General features: G+C 43.7%; 1 protein-coding gene across 2 annotated transcripts in view; it reads left to right on the forward strand.

Annotated features, from left to right (window-relative positions):
• Nucleotides 1-27462, forward strand: part of MAML2 (mastermind like transcriptional coactivator 2) — a 292052-nt gene that overhangs the window by 178301 nt on the left and 86289 nt on the right. For both annotated transcript variants that reach the window (XM_029048321.2, XM_029048320.2), the window contains one exon: nt 25880-27406. In XM_029048321.2, coding sequence (XP_028904154.1) covers nt 25880-27406 — 1527 coding nt within the window. The remainder of the gene's footprint in view (nt 1-25879; nt 27407-27462) is intronic.

A 27462-nucleotide genomic window follows, 5' to 3' on the forward strand; every position in this document is an offset into this window, starting at 1 on the left:
AAATACTGTATGAGTCAGATTCATAAATAGAGTCTTTGAACGGTGCAAGTTGCAAGTCACATCATGTAATTGCCTCATGGCTACACTCCGACCACACCGTGGTCATCGCTGGAGTCACCCACACGGGGGCCCAAACAGAGAAACCCCAACATTTGGCAGGGACCGCCAGCCCCAGAGCCAGTGGAATGTCTCCTTTGGATGGTCCCTCAGGAAAGGGATCTTGGGGCCGAGAGGGCTGGAGAGAGGCGTTAGAAATCACAAGCTCTTTTCACACTGGTGGGATTCCCCCCAGCTCTCTGGGAGGGGAGCATCCTGTGTTGGTCATTCAGCACTGTCAGGTCGAAATTGCATTCTGTGTTAGCGCAGGAGGGCTGTCCCCAGACGACTTGAGAGAGCATACTGGTTGAGGGAAGGAGCACTAAGCCGTCATTGGTTCTCAAAGCCCACTACTAAATCCAGGTTTAGTCTTCCTGCCCCGCAGAAGAAGCTAGGAAATCAGACCAGATTTAGTTGCACCTACCTCCTCTCTTCCCATCTCCCTTTCCCCACTGCAGCAAAGTGTGTTTCCCCTCCTGTTTTGTTCCCTTGCCTCTCCACCCAGTTCCCACCCCCCACCAAAAAAAGGCATCTCTATGCCCCCTCCCCTCTCTCTTGTCTCTGCCGTCTCCCCTTCAGAATAACTTTCCCCCTCCTTCTTATGACCAGTGTCTGCTTCTGTAAGTGGCCAGTTGGCCATGAATGATTAAACTCTATTCTGTTACTATTCACCACACTAAGCTCCCCTCCCACATACACCCCCCATCCTTCCCATCAGAGCAGAAACAGCAATGGGAGAAGGTGTGGGGATAAGGCAGGGCAGAGGAGAAGCAGTAGAATCCAGGAAGCTGTTAGAACATGACAGGAGCAATAAAAAAGGGCAGTTTTGGCTATCACATCTCAGGAAGAATAAAACATAGTTGCGGAGGTGCAGGGAAGGGCATGGTGAACAAAAGAATGAACAAAAGAAGCAGCGTAGTCTAGTGGATAAAGCACAGGCCCAGAAGCTAGGGGCCCCGGGTTCTATTATCGGCTCCGCCACTTGCCTGCTGTGTGACCATGAGCAAGTCGCTTTACTTCTCTGGGCCTCAATTTCCTCACCTGTAAAATGAGGATGATATATACATTCTCTCCCCATCCCTCTTAAACTGTGAGTTTCGTGTGGCACAGGGGCTATGTTCATTCTGCTTATATTTTATCAATGCCAGTGCTTAGTGTCTTGTTGGCTCAGAGGAAGGGCTTAGGAGATATCGTAGTTATTACTGTTCATAGATAACCTTCCGGATGGGAACAAACTGAAAATATTTCAGGATTCTTCAAAATAGAAAGATGAAGGTTGAGAGGGAGAATGATTCAAGTTTAAAGACTCCTGAAAATCTTCCAGGGTCCACGTGCCTATTGATCTGCCCAAGGTCTGGTCATGGTGCCATTTCCACCATATTTTGGCTTGAGGAGAGGAGCCTGCCTTGAATGTGATAGCTTTAAAATGAAAAATGGAAGCCCTTTTTTTATCCCATGGGTGGTAAGCATATGGAATTTGTTCCCACAGAATTCATTCCCATGGGCCATTAAGCACTTACTATGTGCCAGACACTGAACCAAATGTTGGAGTAGATACACGCTAATCAGGTTGGTCAAAGTCCCTGTCCCACATGTGCTCACAGTCTTAAGCCCCATTTTACAGATGAGGTAACGGGCCCAGAGAAATCAAGTGCCCAAGGTCACTCAGTAGACCCGTGGAGGACCTGGCATTAGAACCTGGGTCCTTCTGACTGCCAGGCCTGTTCTCTATCCAGTAGGCCACGCCATCTCCCATACATTATCCCATGGCAATTTTGATGGGAGTTTAATGTTCCATCGACTATGAGGTGCTTCCCAGTAACGCTGGAAAACAGAGTGCAATCTGTGTATGAGTTTTTGGGGAGATTTGCACTTGGGAAGGTGGCTACCAATTCCTCGAGCCTCTTGGCCTCTCTCGTGGGCCCCTGCCCACAGTTGATCCAGCTCTATGGCTTCCAGTCCACCTCGAGATACCCCCAAGCCAGAGTATGCGCTGACAAGAGTAAAGCATCCACCTCCAGAGAAATGCAGTTTATCAGTCAAAGGCTGACATTTATGCAGAGGAGTTCTTGTGGCTTAAATCTGCTGCATGTGGAACCTTCCATCACAGTGACTCTTCAGTAATGAAGGAACCCTTTTTTCTCTGACCTGTCCTGCCGTGCTCTGACTTTTAAAGTCACCACATCACTCCAAAGTTAAGAAAAGCCTTTAATTAAAATAATTTAACCCTGGTGAACTATTAAGAGAAGGAGTGTGGTCTGGTGGATAGAGCATGGGCCAGGGAGTCAGAAGGATCTGGGTTCTAATCCCAGCTCTGCCACTTGGCTGCTGGGTGACCTAAAGTGAATCGCTTCACTTCTCTCTGTCCCAGTTCCATCCATAAAATAGGGATTAAGACTTTGAATCATGGACTGTTTCCAAAGTGATTAACTTGTATCTACCCCAGCATTTAGTAGAGTGCCTGGCACATAGTAAGCATTTAACGAGTACCAAACAAATGCCCTGGTGTTTGTGATTCTGCTGAGTCTGATTTTTAAAAAATTAAATACAGGCATTTATCTTGGAAGGGTAGTCACTAAACATGTTCTCCAAAACTGTTTCAGAGCAGTCTTTATTATGAAGGGGAAAAAAATCTTAGGATTTCTACTCATGAAATACACACCTCACTTTCATGGGCATTGCAATCCAGACAAGTCAAAGCCAAAGAAAACCAAGGCACCCCAGTAATTAGCAATGTTAAGAACCTAAGATGCTAAAATACGTCAAAAAGTCAGTCTGTCAGTATTCAAGTATTTATTCAGTCTCTACACAATGCATAATAGGTTCCTGGAGTAGGAGTTAAATAATTCACAGTGTTCTTGCCTTCAAGGAGCATTTAGTCTCACAGGGGTGAGAAGTTGGACCTTCTGCCATTAATATACAATACAGAGTCATAATAATAACTGTGGTTCTCTTTTAGTGCTTACACTGTGCCAAGCACTGATTGAAGGTTTGATTTCACTGAGGTCCCGACTTTGGACAGGTCTCCTGATTGGCTCCAAGTGCTGGATGTAGCTTCTCAATCGGGCTGAGTTCCCAGAGCTTGATCAGCAACAGGACGAGTGGCCCTTAAAGCTAAAATCAATGGCAGCAGAAGTTAGCTGTGTGCTTTGTTATTTGGTTTGCCCCCAACAGAATTGTCTATGAGAAAATTCTCTTAAATATATCAGCTTGGTCCTTGAAAACCCAGTGAGATTCACTCCCAAGCCTGCTTCACTCTATTGCTGTCCCTACCCCCACCCTTCCCAGCCCCGTAAAGCTCTTTACAGGTTTAGGGCCATATGGTCTTGTGGCTAAGCCCCAGAAAACTTAGCAGTTGAGTACAAAACCTGCCTCTGAATCATACACAGAAGCCAAGACCTCCCACTTAGTGTATTGTCAGACCAGCAGAGAACAGAAATAAAATGGTACAGGGTGGAATGGTACAATGAGGGTGGGTTTGGCTCTCTGCTTCACAGCTGACGATCTCATTGGAATCAGTGAGAGGCCAGGAATACGTGACCCCTTGCTGACAAGATAATAACCTTCTTTATATCTGGATTTTTTTTAAAGGATGTTATTTTAAAAGGACCCAGTAACTACAATTTCACATAGTAAGTGTTCAGTAAATACCACTGATAATGATAATGATTATGATCAGTGTCTATTGAGCTCCTTGGGGTCAGGGAACCTGTCTACCGACTCTGTCATGTTGCACTCTCCCAAGTGCTTAGTACAATGCTTTGCACACAGTAAGCACTTAATACAGACCACTGATGATGATGATGAAAGCGAGAACATCATTATCTTCTTCCTACCTGTCAGTTATTTTATCAACTGACTCCCCAACTAGATTATATGCTTCTTGTGGACAGAGAGTGTCTGCTAATTTAGTAGTCCTCTGCACTTTTCCCTCCCTACTGCATGCATTGCTTTATGCGCTAATCTCCCTGTCTTTTAAGCCCTACTAAAATCGCATCTCCTCTAGGAAGCCTTCCCTGCTTATGCTCACATCTCTCCATCCTATTTCCCTTTCTATTGCATCACTTATGCACTTGACTCTGTGCCTGCTGAGAGCTTGCGTACACATCCCACCCCCTCAATACTTGTGTCCTTGTTTCCTTCCTCTACCTGGTATTTTAATGAATGTCTCCCCAGTTAGATTGCAAGCTCTTCAGTAGTAGTAATAAAATTAAGTGCTTACTGTGTGCTGAACACTGTTTTTCAGGGTAGGGACCAAGGCTACTTAGTTTATTGTGCTCTCCCAAGAACTTAACACAGTGCTCTGCACAGAGAAGCAGCCTGGCCTAGTGGATAGAGTATGGGCCCGAGTGTCAGAAGGTCATGGGTTCTGATTCCAGCTCTGCCACTTGTGTGCTGTGTCACCTTGAGTGAGTCACTTCACTTCTCCAGGCCTCAGACACCTCACATGTAAAGTGGGAATTAAGACCATGAGCTCCATGTGGGGCGGGGACTGCATCCAACCCAATATGCTTGTATCCACTCCAGCACTTAGTACAGTGCCTCTCACATAGTAAGAGCTGAATCAATACTACAACTGTTAGTAGTATAGCAGTAGAGAAGGCACTCAATACATGGATGCATCCAGGGGTGCAAAAAACTCCACATCCGGGGCAGGAAAGACCTCCAAAGCAAGGATGCGGGGCTGCAGGAAGAGGCAAATTCAGGAGCAGGGATGGAAAGCCAAGACAGGTCCAGATGGGGCTTCCAGGAGGTTGCCTTGGTGGGGCCTCCAATGAAGAGGAAGGTGAGGCCAAACTTGCTGAAGCCAGGGAACCACATCTCTTGCTTATGCTGTCCTCTTCCAAATACTCATTACAGTGCTTTGCAGGAGCCACTCAATAAATCCCACAGATTGAATGAGTGATTGATGAGGGCAAGGTCACTCCTCATTAGAACTCTCCCCCAGCAGAGCAGAGTGCTTCAGAACCCATCTCGAACATGTCTGGACCAGACTCGTGACACGAAATCTTGAAAAAAATCTCTCTACCTTGGAAGGTTTCTTAGGCTTGCCCTAGCTGCTGTTCTCCTACCTCACCTCACTGCTCACCTATTACAACCCAGCCTGCACGCTTCACCCCTCTAATGCCAACCTACTCACTGTACCTCTATCTCGTCTATCTCACCGCTGATCTCTCGCCCACATCCTGACTCTGGCCTGAAACCCTCTCCCCTTTCATATCCTACAGACAATTACTCTCTCCACCTTCAAAACCTAGTCAAATGCACATCTCCTCCAAGAGGCCTTTACTGACTAAGCCCTCATTTCCTCTTTTCCCACTCCCTTCTGCATCACCCCGATTTGCTCCCTTTATTCTCCGGTCCCTCAGCCCCACAGAACTTCTGTCCATATCCATAATTTATTTATTTATTTATTTATTTATTTATTTATTTATTTATTTATTTATTTATTTGTTTGTTTGTTTGTTTGTTTGTTTATTTATTTATTTATATTAATGTCTATCTCCCCCTCTAGACTGTGAGCTCATTGTGGGCAGGGAATATGTCTACCACCCCTGTTATATTGTACTCTCCCAAGCGCTTAGTACAAATGCTCTGCATACAGTAAACACTCAAGAAATACAATTGATTGACTGATTGATAGCTAGGTTCAGGGTCTCCTTCCTTTCACTCGCAAAGCAACCAACTTGTTTTGGATTTCTCCAACTCCTTGCAAATCAAGAGATAACATGCCAACATCCTCGGGTAGAATCTAAGCCAGAGTTTTGATTTTGTTTTTCCGGAAGGTGTTCCTAACCCTGCCTACCGTGAGGAACTCCAAAAATCTCATTCCCATGAATAAAAGAAACACTGTGTGCTCCCTTACCCAGTGTGTTTTAGTGAATGTCAGTGGCCCTGAGCCCTCTCTGGCTTTGTGACTCCCAAGAGAAGCATAAGGTCCTTCGTGAGTAACCAGGTTCCCATGATGCCTTAGGACCCTCTCTTCAGTCACCACTTTTTCTTCCCTCTGTTCTTCTCATAGTTGGTTTTTGGGTTCATCTCAAATGAAAACTCTCTGGAAGAGCGTGTTCTCTTTAATCCAACCTCTGGGATGGGGAACGGGGAGAGCTTGAGTCAAAGTTGTTCATTGTGCCTGGATGACTCAGTTTAAAATATCACTGCAGTCTGGCGGCCATCAGGGCTGATGGAATGGCTGGAAGAAGATTGAAGTAAAGGGTACATGGTGGAGAAAGGATAACATGGATCACGACTGAAGATTTGAATGCCTTCTCTCTTCTTATCAGACAGACAAGTACTCTCCCCATCTTGAAAGCCTTTTAGATGGCACATCTTCTCTAAGAGTGCTTCCTTAACCAAGCCCTCATTTCCTCTTCTCCCACTCCCTTCAGCATCGCCCAGATTTGCTCTCTTTATTCACCTCTCCCTGAGCCCCACAGAACTTCTGTCCATATCCATAATTTATTTATTTATGTTAATGTCTTCCCCAACTCTAGTTTGTAAGCTTGCTGTGGGCAGAGAATGCATCTACCAACTCTTGTTATTTTGTACTCTCCCAAGTGCTTAGTACAGTGCTCTTCACATGGTAAACGCTCAAAATATATGATTGAATAATTGATTGAGAGTATTGAGGTTCTCTATACAGCAGACTAAATCATTTCCTAGGAGTAGAAATATCTTTGTTCAAAGAAAAAAAATTGAAACGGGTCTTCAGGTAATTTTTGGTCTGGAGTAAGTGCAATTAAATTTCCTTTCTATATAGCAGATTGTCAATGTGTCAGTTGGGGAGGGATTTTAAGGTTCAGGGCCAGGGGGTGGAGTTGAGCCTTCACTTTTGTTAATGCGAGGGTCCATGGCAGCCATGAAGAAAAAAGACAGGAGTGGGCTGGTTTCCCGCCAAAAGCCTTTTCTTCATATCCTTGTTCACTTCTTTTTTTCCATTTAGAATTTATTTCAAAATTCAGCCTCTAAAATTAGTGAGTTTCTGGAGGTAAGAGATAAGACATATTCCTGCATTCTTGCCAATTCTATATAGATTTTCCATCTTCAGATGCCTGGAGAGAAAGGACACTTTTTTTTTTAAACCGTTGCAAAGCAGAGTAGCCTAGTGGAACGCGTATGGCCTGGGAGTCAGAGGACCTGGGTTCAAATACCAGCTCCACCACTTGTCTGCTGTTTTATCTTGGGCAAGTCACTTCACTACTTTGTGCCTCAATTACCTTATCTGAAAATGGGGATTAAGACTATGTGCCCCATGTGGACATGGACTGTGCCCAACCTGATTATCTTTTATCTACCCCAGTGCTTAGCACAGTGCCCGGCACATAGTAAGGACTTAACAGTTACCATTAAAAAAAAAGTTTTGATCTTAGTTGAACAATTAACAAAGTTCTGCATTTGTTGGTCTCTATCTCTACCCACATACAATGCTTTTTCTGTTTTTCTCCCCCCTCCACCCCAACTTCTTGCTCCCTCTTCTCTCCCTGTCTCAATCACTTTCTCTCAACTAAGAGACCACACATCTCGGGGAGCCAAAGTATGGTTTTACAATAGAGACACTAGAAATAAAGGATGGGAAAAATCAAACATCATTTATGCAGTGTACTAGTACTTCCCTTCTTCTAGAGGTAAATATAATGTGGGAATTTGTATCAAAAATTGTCAGTCATAGTGATATCTTTGAACCACCTACCCCCTTACTCATTAATTCATAAGAACACAATCCCTGAATCAAAACAGAATAGCTACATATTTGTCTAAATCCATCCCTCAGTGTGTGGATTGAACTGTAGTAAGCACTTGAGAGAGAACATCAGCAGCAACAGACATGGTCCAAGTCCTTAAGAGACTTCCATTCAAATCAGAAAACAGGCAACTAGAGAGAGCTGAGGGCAGGCAAGAATACAACAGATATTGAGAGAGAACATCAGCAGCAACAGACATGGTCCAAGTCCTTAAGAGACTTCCATTCAAATCAGAAAACAGGCAACTAGAGAGAGCACAAGGATGTCAGGATGGAGTAGGCACATAAATAATTGAAAGTGCAGTTGCTTATACATATAAACATAAACCTGGGATGAGTGTAAGTATTAGAGTAGTACGCCACAGCCCTTCATGTGCTTCAAAGATTTGTTTCTTAAAGAAAATACATTTGTGAATTCTCAGAAACATACCAGGGCATAGAGGTGATGCTAGAGTAAGTCTACTTTGAAAAAAAACTGAGAATGTGATATAAAAATCATAAGAAATTAAATTTTATCCTTCAAAGGATAATATAAAACTGGAAGAAGGCTAAGCTTCATTAAAGAAATTATATGAACAATTTCTTTGTCTTGATTTTAGCAGAGTGGACACTGTGTGCTGGAAAATCATGTAATAACATTTTGACGTTAAAACCAAACAGCTCTTTTCCTTTTCAAGCTTTTTTTTCTTTATTATAGAGATGTTCAACATTGTAAACAAACAAACAAAAAAAACCTGTAAATTCACTGGCTATAAAATAACTTTCATTAAAATCTCACGTTCTTCCCCTCTAATGATTTCCAAGCCAATAAAGATACACTCTTTCCTTTTAAGAGCTGTAGTCTTGTCATTTAAATCATATTTTAAAACCTCCCAACAAATGGATTCAGGAGAGTCTAACCTCCAACTGAAAAGGCTTATGAGAAGTTAAAAGAGATAAAATAATGGAACAAAAAGCACACATGAAAGAAATGGACTGAGTTCAAAGAGAGAGAGAGAGAGAGCAATTGCACGTGACCAGAGTTGATTCATACCATCAAGCAGAGACTGTGTTAAGAATAGGAAAAGGTCAATGTGGAAAAACAAAACATAAACAGCAAAAAAGAAAAAAAACCTGCCAAAAGTAATAAAGAGAAAGAGAAAGACATCTATAACATAAAATGGCAGTTACTGTGGGAGATTGGAAAGGTCACCAAATGATATTGAGACTGTAAGTCTGTATGAGATGTTAAACCAGATAATAGGAAATGTCCTGAAGAGTTGCCTGGAAGAAGGAGTTTTTGGCATTTCCTGAGATTTTTTTTTCCGCTGATATGAGTTACCTGATAATTCATGATGATTGCCAGTTAAAGATCAGAATTCATTAGATTCTGCATTGACTGAAGCATCATACAGCCTGGTCAAACCAATTCCATAATTTAGAAAGTGATTAGGTCCAATCCTGATGGGTTAAAATGATTTCATTGTATATATTAGGACTAAGTAGCACAACCTCACAAATGCATTTAAAGAGTCTTTAGCTTCATCTGCATTCTCTTGGCTCATTAAACTGAGGTTGACCTTGCCCTACTTTAGCAAGCTGTCCCATCTTCCAAGGGAAGCAGCATGACCTAGTGGGTAGAGCAGGGGCCTGGGAGTCAGAAGGAGCCAGGTTCTAATCCTGATTCTGGCACTTATCTGCTGGGTGACCTTGGGCAAGTCACTTAACTTCTCTGTGCCTCAGTTATGTCATCTATAAAATGGTGATTAAGACTGTGAGCCCCGTATGGGACAAGAACTGGAGAGGAGTGGATGAAGAGAGCAGATTTGTACGATGAGGCAAGTTGGTTGGGAGCCTTGAAACCAAGTGTGAGGAAAAGTTGTTTGATGTGGAAGAACACAGAAAAGTCGAGGATTTTTTTTATGGTATTTGTTAAGCACTTACTACATGCCAGGCAGTGTACTAAGTGCTGGGGTAGAGATGAGCTGATCAGGGGTTGGACATAGTCCGTGTCCTACATTGGGTTCCCAGTCTTAATCCCCATTTTACAGATGTGAAAAGTAGATAATAGACAGACAAGTGGAGCAGCTGGGATTAGAGCCCAGGTCCTTCTGTCTACCAGGCTCGTGATCTATCCATTAGGTCACACTGCTTCCCCAAATACGGTATTTAGTTGGGGCTGATTAATGCACCCCAAACAACATTATTGGCTGGAGCTTTTTGATGATGTTACCACCGACTCTTCTATTCTACCCTCTTGCTTAATTTTTTTTTAATGGTATTTGTTAAGCACTATGTGTCAAACACTGTTCTAAGTACTGGGGTAGATCAAGTTAAAGAAGTTAGTTACATTAATTAGGATTAGGATTTTGAGCAGTGGAGAGATGTATGCAGAAAACTTCAAGAAGAACAATGTGCTGCACATAGCAAGCCTTCAATACATACCATTGATTGATTCATTCATTATTAATTGGCGTGTGGAGGTGTGTGGAACCAAAGAGACCAGCATACAATAGTCTAGCCTTGATATGACTAGAACTTAGGGCTGGTCGCCGATTGGTTAGAGAGGAAAGGGTGGATCTGGGAGATATCGATGGAATGTCGTATCAGATGGAATATGAGAATCGAAAGACAGCAAGAAGTCCAGGATGACTCTGAGGTTACGACTTTCTGGAACTGGGAGGATGATGTTATCAAGAGATAGGGATGTAAGGAGGAGCAGCAGCGTGTGTAGGCGGGAAGATAGAGTAGTTCTATTTTTGAACTTTGAGAGTTATGAGTGTGGGTGCCTTTTCAGGAGAATCTCTTCCACATTTGCACACTGAGTCTGTGAAAATCCAGTCGGGACCCTTTTCTGGGCCCTGACCATTTTGGGGGATTCTCAGACACTAGTCGTTAGGAGGAAAAAAGGATTTTCCTAATGTCAGCTGGACGTGCACCTGGGGTTCTTTTTGCTATAGTGGTGATGGTTTGCAGTGAGCCATCCACACTCTCTCGCCCGGCCTCCCTATATTCAGTGGTGCACATTATGAGGCTGAGTTTGGGAGAACAGATACCTCTGAGAAGAGACTATCTCTGAGACCACAGCAGCAGACATCACTGTGCACTCACACATTTGTAAAGCCATTCATGAGTTGGTTACTCTGGTGGGTTCTGTAAGGATGGGGCAGGACATTTCAGGTTATCCTAGTGCTACTGGTAATGTTTTGAGACATTCAGTCCCCTACATAGTGAACTCACTATGGACAGTATAACCAACTCTCTTATACTGCAGGCTCCCAAGTGCTTAGTGCAGTGTTCTTACACACAGTAAGCGCTCAATAAAATATGCTCAATCTATTAATTCTTGCCAGGATTCAATCAATAAGCAGTTTTATTTTCCTGAAAAGCAGACCATACAATTCCTTCCTCCCTGTTCTGTGACAATAAAATACTGATTTTTCAAAAGAGTTCGTAGGAAGAAACTGTAATGTATTCATAGTGGAAAGTGTGAGCGTGTTTTAGACAAGGGTGGGAAATTGAGATCATACAGATTTACTCATATTAGAAAGAAGAATACACGCATTGATAATTCCCGTTAGCGATCTGCTCTATGCACAGCTACTCTTTTCCTTGAAAAATGTAGAGAGGTGTGGCGTTACAATCAATGAGGTGGAGAAACTTTCTTAATTAAATAATTATTGTGCTCCTAACCCTCTTTTGCTTTAAGGAGCTAAACAGAGCATCATAGATATGTAAATTGATTTTTTACCTCAGTTTGACATTTAAATGAGCAATGTGCCCTTTTTTCATAAATATATGGCAAAGCAGTGAAATTCTAATGCCTTGATTATCACGCTAGCTTTGCCCATTCATCGTTAGTGACCTTTTGATTTGTTGCTGAATTGTACTTTCCAAGTGTTTAGTACAGTGCTCTGTACACCTCTCCGCAGCTTAACCCTCTTTTCCCCCCATTTCCCTCTGCTCCACCCCCTCTACCTTCCCATCCCCTCAGCACTGTACTCATCTGCTCAACTGTATATATTTTCATTACCCTATTTATTTTGTTAATGAAATGTACATCGCCTTGATTCTATTTAGTTACCATTGTTTTTACTAGATGTTCTTCCCCTTGACTCTATTTATTGCCATTGTTCTTGTCTGTCTCCCCTGATTAGACTGTAAGCCCGTCAAACAGCAGGGACTGTCTCTATCTGTTGCCGACTTGTTCATTCCAAGCGCTTAGTACAGTGCTCTGCACATAGTAAGCGCTCAATAAATACTATTGAATGAATGAATGAATACACAGTAAGCGCTCAGGAAATACGATTGAATGAGTAAATGAACAAATGAGTGGTTTGGGTTTACGTTCTGTACCCAGAGAATCACACTGAATTTTCTTTCAGTTCCACCAAGTAACTCTGCCCGACCTCAACTATTCCCAGAGTTATCTAAGAGTTTTTCCCCAAGCTGTCTCTTTGATGTTAAAGCAAACATATGTTGGAGGGAGAAGACCGCTAAAGTAAATCTCTCTCACTGATATTCTCTGAAGCATATCTCCTTTCAAGCTAAGGTAAAGACAAGAGAAGACACCCATCAACATTGTGTTTAACCTAGCTTTAGTGGCTGTCAGGAAAATGTTTCAGTAAAAGTTTCAAAAGAATGATATCAATGGCAGTGACAGTGAAGGAATTGTTTTTGTGTTCGCAGGTGATTTTCCTTATCACTTTTCACAGTGCTGTGGAACATACCTTGTTCAGAAGTTAGAGATGAATCAGTCCCTTAATAGCAGTTGAAAGCACAGAATTGTGAAGCTGGAAGAGATTTGAAAATGCTATTGAGCAGGCCTCTTCCTCTTGACGCAGTTTCACAAACTAGTGCACGTAGTAGTCAATGGTGTTTGCTGAGTGCTTACTGTGTGCAGAACACTGTACTAAGCTCTTGGACGGGTACAGTGCAGTAGAATTTATAGACAAAATCCTGCCCTGTAGGACCTGATAATCTTAGACCACTCCTAGCCCAGGAAAAAAAACAAAAAACAAAAAAATCCACCCTCTTCCATAGCAGTTCTTTTTAGTATTTTACCTCCTTAATTGTCAAACCGTTCTTTTGTCAAACCAAAATCTCTCTTGCTGCAGTCAATCAACAGTACTTATTAAGCACGTGCTCTGTGCAAATGAGCTAAACATTTGGGAGAGAACGATCAGGTTTTTAGACACAATTCCTGCCCTCAAAGAGTTTGCATTCTAGCAGGAAAGATACACACTAGAATAAGTCACTCATAGGTGAAAGCAATGGAGTGTAAAGATATTTACCTAAGTACAGGAGGGGCTGCAATTTAAAGCCCTTTCCTCTACTATTTTCCCTATCCTTACTCTATTTTGTTCATTCATTCATTCATTCATATTTATTGAACGCTTACTGTGTACAGAGGACTGTACTAAGCGCTTGGGAGAGGAAAATACAAGAATAAACAAACAGACTTCCCAGTTCCTTGTGGGCAGGAATCACATCTACCACCTCTGTTGTATTGTACTTTCCAAAGCACTTAGTATGGTGCTCTGCACAGTGGAAGTGCTCAATAAATGCCATTGGTTGATTGATTGCCACTTGGAAGGGCTGGATTGGTGATTTATCCATGGTAACCTCGGTGCTGGTTAGTAGCAATTTTTTCCACCAGAACCCTGTGGTTTTTCAAAAATGAAATGATCAATGTTCCTGAGAATTAATGCTGCACAATAATCTTTTGCTTCTTCATTCTAATGAGCTTGCTAATCAGCACCCGGCTCTGACAAAGCATCTCCTTGCCATAATATAATCGCCCGGAAATCAATCTGTCAATCAGTGGTATTTATCGAGCACTTACTGTGTGCAGAGCACTCTACTAAGCACATGGGAGGGCACAATAAAACAGAGTTAATAGACAGGTTCCCTGCCCACAACTAACTTACAGTCTGGAGGGAAAAAAAGAGAGAGAGGGAAATAGAGTTTACCCTGACATTTTTATTGACATGTACACGATACTCAATTGTAAAGGAAAATACTTTCTCTGATCCTAATAGAGTAATAATGTTGCCAATTTCCTATCCCCAGTTTTTCACCCTGTAGAACGGAAAACCATTCTTAATCAGCACTAATCTTTTGAAACACAAAGCTTTTTCATTAACAGGCAAACCGCTGTTTTCTATTTATGGAATCCATAAACAACTTTAAAATATCAAGATTTTAGTACTTAAGATTTAAATTCTGCAGTTTGATTTTATAATTTAAACATTTAACTGTGAGGAAGAAAGCATGAGGTAAATTGATGAAAAGTCTTGAATAGGATTTTCTCAGGCTCATTTTGTTTAAAATGAAGAAGATGGAAGCCAGGGAAATACAAAAATAAAATTAGAGGACCTGGAATTAAATATTAAGCAGCGTGGCTCAGTGGAAAGAGGACGGGCTTTGGAGTCAGAGTTCATGGGTTCGAATCCCGGCTCGGCCACTCGTCAGCTGTGTGACTTTGGGCAAGTCACTTAACTTCTCTGTGCCTCAGTTACCTCATCTGTAAAATGGGGATTAAGACTGTGAGCCCCACATGGGACAACCTGATTCCCCTGTGACTACCCCAGCGCTTAGAACAGTGCTCGGCACATAGTAAGCGCTTAACAAATACCAACATTATTACTCTCTTGGCCCATTGTAAGTGACAGATTGGCCACATATTAACTCCTTTATTCTTCTGGTTTTTGATGCAAATAACATTGAAGGGTTAAAAAATGAGTAATAATTGAAATATCTCATGCCCAAAAGATCCGTTTTTGGAGGTTTCATAGAAAAATCTGTTCATTTATAACCAACTACAGTTGATTTAATTCAGTATTATAGAGTCTCTGACAAATACCCCAAATTCCTTTGTTTTTCACTTATTGCTGTGACTGGCCAAGATAACTAATGTGTAGCCAATGTATGTATTTAGTCACAGTTGTGTAACACTGCTGGCTTGGGGCACAAGAGTGCCTTAAAGGAGAAGCTATGGGAATTATTGTTTTTTGTGCTGTTTTCTGCTTTTATCTCTAATTCACGAAGCTGGTCATGTAAATTAAGCACAGAGTATGAGTTTGGAATAAACCTAGAAAACAGTAGAAATCAACAAAAACAAATAAATTGCTAGACTTTTGTAGGGAACAGAATTAATATGGAACATGTAGCTTAATACCCTGGGCTATTACGGTGTCCATCAGTCACTGTCAGCAAGTATTTCTGGACCATCCACAATTCTAAATCCTCTCGGGTGATGGCTCAGACAATGGAATTTATTGGTATTTATGAGCATCTACTGTATTTAAAGCCACCCTAAAGTCACATCTCCTCCAAGACATCTTCCCCAACTTAGCCCTCATTTCCTCCACTCACTTTCTCTTCTGTGTCACTGTGCACTTGGATATACCTTTTAATCACTTGATGATCACCCCAACCTCAGCCCCACAGCACTTATGTACATATCTTTATACTCTCCCATTTACCCTGTCCCCTGTATTTATTTTAGTATGTCACCCCCACCCTAAACCATAAGCTCCTTGGGGGCAGGGAATGTGTCTATTTTTCAAATGTACTCTCCCAAGTGCTTAGTTCAGTGCTCTGCACACAGTAAGCGCTTAACAAATATGATTGAATGAATACTGAGTGATCAATAAATACCACTGACCGATTGAACGATTGCAGAACTCTGGACAAAGTAAGTGCTTGGGAGACTGCAGTATAATAGAGTTGACAGATATGATATCTGCTCTCAAGGAGCTTTTATTCTAGTGGAGGGATGCTTAAAAATGGCAAATACCTAAAGTACAAGAGAAGATTGATAAGAGGAGGAAAGGCTGGTTAGTAAAGGAATGAGGTTACATGAGAAAAGATTCCTTGAGGAGATATAATTTCAAGAGAAGTTGAATGGTAGGCAAAAGCAAGGAGGTTACTAAGTGTCTTTTTTAGAGCTGAAATGTCTCAATCATGTCTCGAGGAATGTGAATGATTAGTTGCCAAGGGTATTTGAGAGTTAGGAGATGACATCATTGAAGATTTTAGTGACAGTGAACAGATTAAATAAAAGTATGCTTCATAATCAGACAGGAAAGATGAGTGAATTATCTTAGGGTAGAATTAGTAATCACATGAAACTAAAGAGGCAACTTTGCCTAGTGGATAGAACACGGGCCTGGGAATCAGAAGGAACTGGATTCTAATCCCAGAAGCTCCACTTGTCTGTCTACTATGTAACCTTGGGCAAGTCAATTCACTTTTCTGTGCCTCAGTTACTTTATCTGTAAAATGGGGATTAAGGCTGTGAGCCCCATGTGGGATGGGGACTGTGTCCAACCTGATTAGCTTGTATCTATCCCAGTGCTTAGTACAGTGCCTGGCACACAGTAAGCACTTAAATATCATCAAAACAAAAATAATAACTTAGGAAGAGTCTGGAAGCTGGGGAATTAGCTACTGGCTCACTTTGTACTCTCAGCCCTTCTTTAATTATACCTGTATCACATATATACACACACATACACAGAAAAGTGAAACCAGTATAAAAATAAACCCATTTATGAGAGACAGAAAGAAGGTAGAATTACAGATGGATAAACTATCTATCTGTGACTATAGATAAATCTTTAGTTACAAGATCTCTATAATCTATAAATAGATAAGTATCTATGTATCTGCAGCTATAGATAGACTCTCTCTGTGTATGTATATATATATATATATATATATAGATAGAAGGTCTGTCTGTAACTAAGGACAACTGTCCCTGGACATCCTTAGTTCTCGAAAATGATGCTATTGAGGGTGAAATCCTATCCATGGGGGTGAGAGTGGTGAAAGGAGCAAGGAATATTTTTCGACATTACCTGAGCAGGAATAACTTGTTTAGTCATAGGGTGACTGAAAAGACAGATGAGATGATGGTATCTGCATCAGGTTCTTAAGAAGCAAGAACAACGCTATCGAAATCCAATTTATCATTCAGTCTTGAGCAAGATCCCTAAGTGATCATTCATTCATTCATTCAATAGTATTTATTGAGCGCTTACTATGTGCAGAGCACTGAACTAAGCTCTTGGAATGTACAAATGGGCAACAGATAGAGACAGTCCCTGCCCTTTGACAGGCTTACAGTCTAATCAGGGGAGATGGACAGACAAGAAGAGTAGGAATAAAAGAATCTAGGGGATGAACATCTCATTGCAACAATAGCAAATAAATAGAATTAAGGCAATTTTCATTAACAAAATAAATAGGGTAATGAAAATATATACAGTTGAGCAGATGAGTACAGTGCTGAGGGGATGGGAAGGGAGAGGGGGAGGAGCAGAGGGAAATGGGGGGAAAAGAGGGTTTAGCTGCAGAGAGGTGAAGGGGGGCGGTAGAGGGAGTAGAGGGAGAAGGAGAGCTCAGTCTGGGAAGGCCTCTTGGAGGAGGTGTGATCAGCAACTGAATTTCATTTTTTTGCCTGTGGAAAGGCCACGTTGGATTCTCTCCTCAGCCCCTGAATGAGGTGAGGCAGGGCATCCTGTGAATTCTGAAACAGCACTCTACGTCCATAGAGTACAGTCAAAACAGTCCAGTTCAGAGGGGCCAGACAAAAGTTACAGATGTTTCTGCCCAGTCACCCCGACTTCACAGGGAGTTTTATCTTTGTTTCCAGGGAAAGTGATAATGGTCTTCAGATCCATTTGCTTGGTGAAGTAGTTTAACAAATAAATGTATTAGAAAGAAGGGGCATCCCAACATCCATCTGAAAGTGTAGGACCAAAGCCCTGATTTGGCCTATGATGGTAAACCAGGTAGCTAGCAGGACTACTCCACCTTTAGTTTTCACCATTCTAGTTCATATCACCTAGTTCATTCAAGTATGAATGAAAAGGACCAACGTGGGAATGAAGCAGTAATACCATGGTATTTATTCCCAGAGTGCGGTCACAATAATCCTGTGAGGTAGGTAGTCATTCAATCTAAGAGACAGACTTAAACGTTTTTACAAATACAGAAACCAGGGTAAATAATTGAATGCCAAGCTAAATAAACATACAAACAAAAGTACAGAGGATGGGCATAAGTAAATACATAGCTGCTGAAGTGTGGGATTTTAAAGACAGATTCCCCAATTCTTTGAGTTAGGGCTCTGAGAGGACCTGAGTTCCAATCCCGGCTCTGCCAGTTGCTTGCTGTGTGACCTTGGGCAAGTCACTCAACTTCCCTGCACCTCATTTTCCTCATCAGTAAAGTGGGGATTCAGTATCTGTTCTTCCTCCTTAGACTGTGAGCCCCCTGTGAGATAGGGACTGAGTCCAACCTGATTAGCTTGAATCTACCCCAGCACTTTGGACAGGGCTTGACACATAATAAGTGCTTAACAAATGGACGGTAATAATAATAAAAATAATAATTTTAAAAGTTCATTGTGCATAAGGTACTTGCCTATCAACTCTTTAGTATTGTACTCTCCCAAGCCTTTTGTGCAACGCTCTGCACAGTAAGCACTCAATAAATCCCACGATAGATTAATCATGAGTAGACATACCTAAAATGTCAGAACACCTAGTGCTGTCTCAGACTAGGCAGTTATTCTCAGCGTGTTTCTTGGTTGAGCAGAAACCAGAAGGAGGGAGACCTGCAGAGAGAAAGTGACAGGAATAGAGAGTGAGACAGAGACAGAGAGTGTGAGAGAGAGAGAGATGGAGAAAAAACAACCAGGTGAGGAAGAGACAGAGAGAGAAGCTTGGGTTGGGAAGGAGGGTGCCTCCTTTGAAATAGTTCAGTTCTCTGGGAGATTAGCCCAAGTACTGATGGGATTAGGATGAGCCTTAGAATTTCTGAGTCACTGAAATAATGGCTGGATCTGTTAGTTTCATTTTCGAACTAGGCAAACTCACCAGTTTCAATTTGTAGTGAAGACAACCCTTTTTCCACAGTTCAGTTCACATAGTTTCACATCTCCTAAATTCTCGGTTTGAAAGAAAATAATCCCACGACAAAGAACACCCAGTGCAATCATTAAGTCTCTGAAGGTTTTCATTATGGAAACCTCAGGCCCCTTCTTCTTCCACCCTCCACACCGAAGCCCCTATTCCACGTAGTGTCACTCATTTCCTCGGAGAGAGAAGGCTCGTCTCTGCTTCCTCCTCTAGCAGTGATGGAGCCCCGTCAGATTGGTTTGCTAGTTCCATCTCCCAGATAGGATTCATTCTCTCGTTCTGAACCTCCCCGCCCCCCATTCTAGAGAGGCTGTGCCTCTAGAACTAATTATCCCTCCAGAACTGACCCCACATCATCCTCAGTTTCAAGAAACATTTGGATAAATTCATGTGTCGGTGGAAGTCACTAGTGGGAAAGTTCAGACTGCATATTGAAAAGGTTAGGATGTTAGCTGAGTCATGGATACCCACTCTCACCCAGTTCCTCTAAGCATTTTAGTATCTCTGTTGGAGACAGATAATGGAATCACCTGAAGTATTGTTCTGAACCAGGAAAGGCAATTCTCCTGGTTTTATAATTTAGTTCCATTATGTCTGCTTGCCTCCCACTTTGTACTGCAAGCTCCTTGAAGGCAGGGACTATTTGACTATTTGTCACTTTGGTTTTGTGTTTCCAAGCTCCTAGCACATGACACCAAGGAATTGGTTGGAGAAGCAGCCTTACCAACTGGAAAGAGTCCAGACTTGGGAGTTGGGGGACTTGGAATCCTGCCTCAACCAATTGTTTGCTATGTGACCTTGGGCAAGTCACTTCTCTGGGCCTCAGTTCCCTCAACTGTAAAATGGGGATTCAATATCTGTTTTTTCTCCTACTTAGACTGTGTGCCCCACATGACATAGGGACTGTGTCCCACCTAATGAACTTGTACAGTCCCCAGTGTTTAGAATGGTGTTTGACATGTAGTAAGCACTAAAAAGATACCATTAAGAAAAAATTGTTTCCAGGGATAGTGCTTTAAGCAGTACAATTTGCACATCCCCCCCTCCCTCCCAACACTGGCAGGTTTCAGAGAGGTGACAGGCCTGGGTCTTTTCGGTCCTCATTGGAAGGTGACTCCCAGGTCTTGTCAGAGGGCCAGAGTTCAGAAGGCTGGGGTTCCACACACGCAGCTGCCGAATGCTGTTCTTAGTGTTGAGAGTGGGGAAGAGAAGAAAAGAAAAAGAAACGTACCCAGTTGAGCACTCAAAGTAATCACTTCTGGAATTTGTTTTCCAGATGCTTTGGGTGTTTCAAACAGCTTGGCCTGTCTTAAAACATTTGTATTTGTTTGAATGGCATTTGTGATATTTAATGGTACCATATGCCAGGCAATGTACTAAATGCTAGGGTAGATACAAGCTAACCTAGATACAATAGCATTAGTAGATGCCGCCCCAGCCCCCAAGGCCCCTTAGAATCTAGTAGATTCACTTGATGGGTATTTCCGCAGGCCAAATGGGTTTCTGGGTATCTACCAGGAAATGGAATATTACCTCCCAAAGTATGATAAACCAGGAAATTTTCCTGGTTTCCTCAGGATTGGCATCCCTCCCTGACTATAAATGAGGTGGCTAAAAGAAACTCTGAACTCTTTTAGGCCACCACAATATTTCTCATTTCCCTGAAGCAGCAGCCCGAAAGGGTTAATGGTCCTCTCTACGTGCCTGATTTGCTTCTACCCAGAATGGGGCAAAAACTCGGGGAGAATCTGACTCATTAAATTATTTATCTGTCTGGGTCAATTACATCAGGAAAGTAACTCTTGCCGACTGCCAGTTTTGCACTTTGCAAGATGACTCGATGAGCAAACTTCAAGGACCCAAGGATCAATTAAGAACATTTGACAGTTCTCATTCATTTGCTCATATGAGGCTAGTGTCCCGGGGTGCCAAAGCTTCATTTGTAAGCATTTTAAAATTCATATTTGGTAATCTAATTATTGATTAATGAAGTAATTAATTTATTTACCTCTCCCTCTCTTCAAATGATATGAGCCACATTTTCATCTATTTTTGTTCTATTTTATGGCATTTGTTAAGCACACACTATGTGCTAGGCATTGTCCTAAGCCTAAGGCAATGTACTAAATGTTAGGGTAGATACAAGCTAACCTCTCTGAGAAAAACAGGGTTCTCTCTTTCTAGTTTGCCAATACCCGAGAGCCCAGAGTTGCATTTTCCTTATTACCATCATATGTAGTAAGCACTTGATTATGTTCCAGGCTTTGGTCTAAGGGAATAGAATGGTACAAGATAATAAGATCAGACAAAATCCCACATGGAGCTAATGGTCTAAGAGGTAGGGAGACCAAACACCTTATAATGGCTCCTTCCCCTCTGCCTTCAAACATGCCCACGTCTCCCCCATCCTAAAAAAACCCGCTCTTGACCCCACTTCCCCCTCCAGTTATCGCCCTATTTCCCTACTACCCTTCCTTTCCAAAATCCTAGAACGAGTCGTCTACAATCGCTGCTTAGAATTCCTTAACTCCCATTCTCTCCTGGACCCCCTCCAATCTGGCTTCCGTCCCCTCCACTCTACCGAGACTGCTCTCTCTAAGGTCACCCATGACCTCCTTCTTGCCAAATCTAATGGCTCCTACTCCATTCTAATCCTCCTTGACCTCTCTGCTGCCTTTGACACTGTCGACCATCCCCTCCTCCTCCATACCTTATCTCACCTTGGCTTCACGGACTCCGTCCTCTCCTGGTTCTCCTCTTATCTCTCTGGCCGGTCATTCTCAGTCTCCTTCGCTGGCGCCTCCTCCCCCTCCCATCCTTTAACTGTTGGAGTTCCTCAAGGGTCAGTTCTTGGTGGCCCTCTTCTGTTCTCCATTTACACTCACTCCCTTGGTGAACTCATTCACTCTCACGGCTTTGACTACCATCTCTACGCAGATGACACGCAGATCTACATCTCCGCCCCTGTCCTCTCCCCCTCCCTTCAGGCTCGCATCTCCTCCTGCCTCCAGGATGTCTCCACCTGGATGTCGGCCCGCCACCTAAAACTCAACATGAGCAAGACTGAGCTCCTCATCTTCCCTCCCAAACCCGGTCCTCTCCCAGACTTCCCTATCACCGTGGATGGCACGACCATCCTTCCCGTCTCTCGGGCCCGCAATCTTGGTGTCATCCTTGACTCGTCTCTCTCGTTCACCCCACACATCCTATCCGTTACCGAGACCTGCCAGTTTCACCTTTACAATATCGCCAAGATCCGCCCTTTCCTCTCCACCCAAACGGCTACCTTACTGCTACGGGCTCTCGTTATATCCCGGCTAGACTACTGTGTCAGCCTTCTCTCTGACCTCCCTTCCTCCTCTCTCGCCCGCTCCAGTCTATTCTTCACTCCGCTGCCCGGCTCATCTTCCTGCAGAAACGATCTGGGCATGTCACTCCCCTTCTTAAACACCTCCAGTGGTTGCCTATCAACCTCCGCTCCAAACAAAAACTCCTCACTCTAAGCTTCAAGGCTCTACATCACCTTGCCCCTTCCTACCTCTCCTCCCTTCTCTCTTTCTACTGCCCACCCCGCACGCTCCGCTTCTCTGCCACCCACCTCATCACTGTCTCTTGGTCTTGCCTATCCCGCCGTCGACCCCTGGGCCACATCCTCCCGCGGTCCTGGAACACCCTCCCTCCTCACCTCCGCCAAACTAATTCTCTTCCCCTCTTCAAAACCCTACTTAAAACTCACCTCCTCCAAGAAGCCTTCCCAGACTGAGCTCCCCTTCTCCCTCTACTCCCTCTACCACCCCCCCCTTCACCTCTCTGCATCTTAACCCTCTTTTCCCCCCATTTTCCTCTGCTCCTCCCCCTCTCCCTTCCCATTCCCTCAGCACTGTACTCGTCTGCTCAACTGTATATATTTTCATTACCCTATTTATTTTGTTAATGAATTGTACATTGCCTCGATGCTGTTTAGTTGCCATTGTTTTTTACGAGAAGTTCTTCCCCTTGACTCTATTTATTGCCATCATTCTTGTCTGTCTGTCTCCCCCGATTAGACTGTAAGCCCATCAAACGACACGGACTGTCTCTATCTGTTGCCGACTTGTTCATTCCAAGTGCTTAGTATAGTGCTCTGCACATAGTAAGCACTCAATAAATACTATTGAATGAATGAATGAAAGAAGGGAACTGAGGCCTAGCGCGGTTAAGTGATCTTCCCAATGTCACACAGCCGGTCAGTGGCAGAGCTGGGACTAGAACCAGGATTTCCTGCTTCCTAACTGCGTGCTTTTTCCACTAGGCCACACTATCATTTATCTCCCAGGATGCAGCAATTCTGATAAGGCTAAGCCCATGGGGAGTCCCCACTATCCGTAATGAAGAAATGAAGTTTCTGAATTGGCTTTTAACTGTTCAGATAGCAAAATGAGAGAGAAGATGGCAGTGAAAGGAACCATAATTTACTGGTTCTAATCAAAGGAAAGTACAGTGACTCATGTGTTGGAAAAAAAAATTGTAAACCAGATTTTACTTGCTGAATCAAAAATCACCTCCAAAAAAACCCCTTTTTGGAAAAGGCTAGTGAGAGAATGACACGTATTTAGAATTGGGTTCAAATGCTTTGTGTGTCAAGTGGCTTTATACTCGCATGACAGTCCAGAAATTCTGCTTCTATCCTTGTCACAGGCCTTGATTCCTTCTATTGCCCTGTTTAGTGTTCAGGTTCACCTGACCTTTCACTTCCATTTCTTTATATTAAGAGTGTGAGCCCCATGTGGGACAGGGACTATGTCCCACCTGAATGAGTTATATCTGCCCCAGCGATTAGAACAGTGCTTTGCACATAGTAAATGCTTAGCAATTACTATTATTATTATTGTGATTATGAATTATTTCTTCTATGATATATTTGGAGGGGGAGGCGGGGATCTCAGGAGCTATTCCATGTATGGATGGCTACTCTCCACAGTATGGTCCTTTCCCATTCAGTCAGTCAATCAATGGTATTGATTGAGCATTTCCTCTTTGCCGAGCACTGTACTAAGCATTTGGGAGAATACAATAGCATTAGTAGATGCCACCCCAGCCCTCAAGGCCCCTTAGAATCTAGTAGATTCACTTGATGGGTATTTCCACAGGCCAAATGGGTTTCTGGGTATCTACCAGGAAATGGAATATTACCTCCCAAAGTATGATAAACCAGGAAATTTTCCTGGTTTCCTCAGGATTGGCATCCCTCCCTGACTATAAATGAGGTGGCTAAAAAAAACTCTGAACTCTTTTAGGCCACCACAATATTTCTCATTTCCCTGAAGCAGCAGCCCGAAAGGGTTAATGGTCCTCTCTACGTGCCTGATTTGCTTCTACCCAGAATGGGGCAAAAACTCGGGGAGAATCTGACTCATTAAATTATTTACCTGTCTGGGTCAATTACATCAGGAAAGTAACTCCTTGCCGACTGCCAGTTTTGCACTTTGCAAGATGACTCGATGAGCAAACTTCAAGGACCCAAGGATCAATTAAGAACATTTGACAGTTCTCATTCATTTGCTCATATGAGGCTAGTGTCCCGGGGTGCCAAAGCTTCATTTGTAAGCATTTTAAAATTCATATTTGGTAATCTAATTATTGATTAATGAAGTAATTAATTTATTTACCTCTCCCTCTCTTCAAATGATATGAGCCACATTTTCATCTATTTTTGTTCTATTTTATGGCATTTGTTAAGCACACACTATGTGCTAGGCATTGTCCTAAACACTGGGGTAGATCCAAGATAATCGGGAGGGACACAGTCCACGTCTCACATGGGTCTCATAGATAGTCTTCATCCCCGTTTTACAGATGAGGTAACTGAGGTTCAGAGAAGTGAAGTGACTTGCCCAAAGACACAGCAGACTAGTGGTGGAGCTAGGTTTGGAACCCGCATCCTTCTGACTTCTAGGCCCATGCTCTCTCCACTAGATCAGTTTTGAGAAATTAGGATGAGCCCAAAACAGTCCCAAAGCGGATCTCCCAGGAAAATCTGTGAAGCTTCCGGCTGCTTGACGGAGCCTACTAGCTTCTTGCTTTCCCTGTGATATTATCTCCTAGCCGTCATGCAACACAAACTTAGAGGATGTGCACGCCTGGAACTACAGCAACTGGAATAGAGCAAGAAATCAAATTAACACCTTTCTGGCCAAACGGCAACTATTCTGAGCATTTATTTAGAGGGAAGAAGTGATGGAAGAATGAGAGCAGCTCTGTCACATTAACTTGTGCCAATTCAGTCAGCCAATCAGCTTTGTTTATTGAGCTCTTACTGTGTGCAAAGCACTGTACTAAGTGCTTGGAAGAGTACAATACAGAAGAGTTGGTAGACACGTTCACTACTCTAAAGGAGCTTATGGTGTAGAGGGGGAGACAGATACTAAAATTAAACTAAAATTACAGGTAGGTGAAGCAATAGAATAATAATGTTGGTATTTGTTATGCACTTACTATGTGCAGAGCACTGTTCTAAGCGCTGGGGTAGATACAGGGTCATGAGGTTGTCCCATGTGAGGCTCACAGTCTTAATCCCCATTTTACAGATGAGGTAACTGAGGCACAGAGAAGTGAAGTGACTTGCCCACAGTCACACAGCTGACAGGTGGCGGAGCCAGGATGCATCCAGGAGTACTGTGAGGCTGAGAATGGGGTAATGAAAAGAGTGCTTAAATGGTATAAACCAGAGTGCATAGGTGATGCGGAAGGAAGAGCAAATAGTGTAGGGAAATGAAAGGTGTTTATGTATGAGTTTGTGTTTTGATATAAACAAGTGTCCCTTGAATAGAAAATAGCTGGCTCCTCCAGAGTATTTCATTTTTGCATCAACAGTATCTCCAAATGTGTGCCAGCCAGCTACCCCGAGCTCTGCTTGTGAAACTAGCAGTGTTCCTCCTAGTGATAATATTTGTTGTCTGTGGTAAGCACTTACTATGTGCCAAGCAGTGTGCTAAGCGCTGGGGTAGATTCAAGATAATCAAGTGGGACAAAGCCCCTGGCCCACATGGGGCTCACAGTAGGCAAAGGTGTTTAAGTTTGGAGCAGGCATCATTTGACAGTCAGAGGAAGCTCTTGGGTGTCACCCACTAAATCTTTTTCCCTCTCCTTTCAGCTCCAGGGCTCTTTGAAGAGAAAGCAAGGGGTCAGCCTGTCATCGACCGACAACAAGAGACCCAATGGCATCTCAGAGAACTCTTTCCTGGACATGAAGAGGATACGAGTGGATAATCATCTCTCCATAGGACAGAGCGGACATCACATTAACAATGGGCAAAGCCAGCCGATCTCCGGAGCCTTGGTTCTGGGTCAAGGGTCGCTCAGAAAGGGTGGCAACATTGGGACCGGCACCCATCCCACTGGCAATGGGATGTTCAACATGGGCCTAAAGGAGGTCAAGAAAGAGCCAGGAGAAACCATGTCTTGCAGCAAGCACTTGGATGGCCAGATGAGCCAGGAAGGCCTCTTCTCTAATAGATTTGGAGATGACCCGGGGGAGCAGATGATGGACCCAGAGCTTCAGGAATTGTTTAACGAACTGACCAACATATCGGTGCCTCCCATGAGCGACCTGGAGCTGGAGAACATGATCAATGCGACGATAAAGCAAGACGACCCGTTCAGTATCGACCTGGGCCAGCAAAACCAGAGGACCACCCCTAGGCCGCCCCTGCAGATGGAGAAGATAGTGATCAAAAGCGAATATTCCCCAGGGTTAAGCCAGGGGCCCGTGGGCTCGCCTCAGATGAGGCCTCCTTCCACGGGGCCCACCTTCTCCATCTCCAGCACTTCCCTCTCCGCCTCTTCGCCGATCTCCTCGGTACCTCAGAATTCCACTCAGCCGCAGGTGTCTTCCGGCGCCACCCGGCCCCTGGCGAATTGGCAGGAGGTATCCCACGCCCAGCAGTTGAAACAGATAGCCGCCAACCGGCAGCAGCAGCAGCAGCAGCAGCAACACGCCTTGATGCAGCAGCAACAGCAGCAGCAGCAGCAACAGAACCCGCCTCCGACCTGGCCGGCCCTTTCCCCCTCGGGGCCTTCCCCGGGACCCTTCATCCAAGAGAAGATCCCCAGCCCTCCCTTCAGTCAGCAGCCATTCGGTCCCCAGAGCACAGGGATAGCTGGGGTCCCTGGGACTGGCAGCCAGTCCAAGGCCCTGAGTACCTTCATCTACAAGGCCAACTCGGCCCCTCAGAGCAGCCACCTGGAGGGGCTCGTGCCGGGGAAGACTCCAGATTTGGGCAGGAATTTCCTAAGCAACACTCATCCGGCCCTGGAGCCGCATCACGGCAACACCAAGCCCCTGTTTCATTTTAACTCCGAACCGGCGAACCAGCAGATGCCTTCAGTTTTGGCTTCCCAAAACAAGCCTTCTCTTCTGCATTATACTCAGCAACAGCCCAACTCTGTCGTGGCGCAACAGCAGCAGCAGCAGCAGCAGCAGCAGCAACAACAACAACAACAGCAGCAGCAGCAGCAGCAGCAACAGCAACAGCCTCAGCCCACCCAGCCTCTGCAAAACCAACCCCTGTTAAGGCCCCCGAGCGTCCCCTTAGCGCTGCAGCAAAAGATGATGCTTCAGAAGATGCAGCCTCAGCCCATCTCAGGATTGCCGTATCCGGTTTCTCAACAGCACAGACAGGTAAATGGTCTTCCTCCTAGAGCGTGACGTGAAGAATCACCATTCCCTTTCCATGT

This window comes from Ornithorhynchus anatinus, chromosome 20 (assembly GCF_004115215.2).
Source record: "Ornithorhynchus anatinus isolate Pmale09 chromosome 20, mOrnAna1.pri.v4, whole genome shotgun sequence".
NCBI classification, from domain to species: Eukaryota; Metazoa; Chordata; class Mammalia; order Monotremata; family Ornithorhynchidae; genus Ornithorhynchus; species Ornithorhynchus anatinus.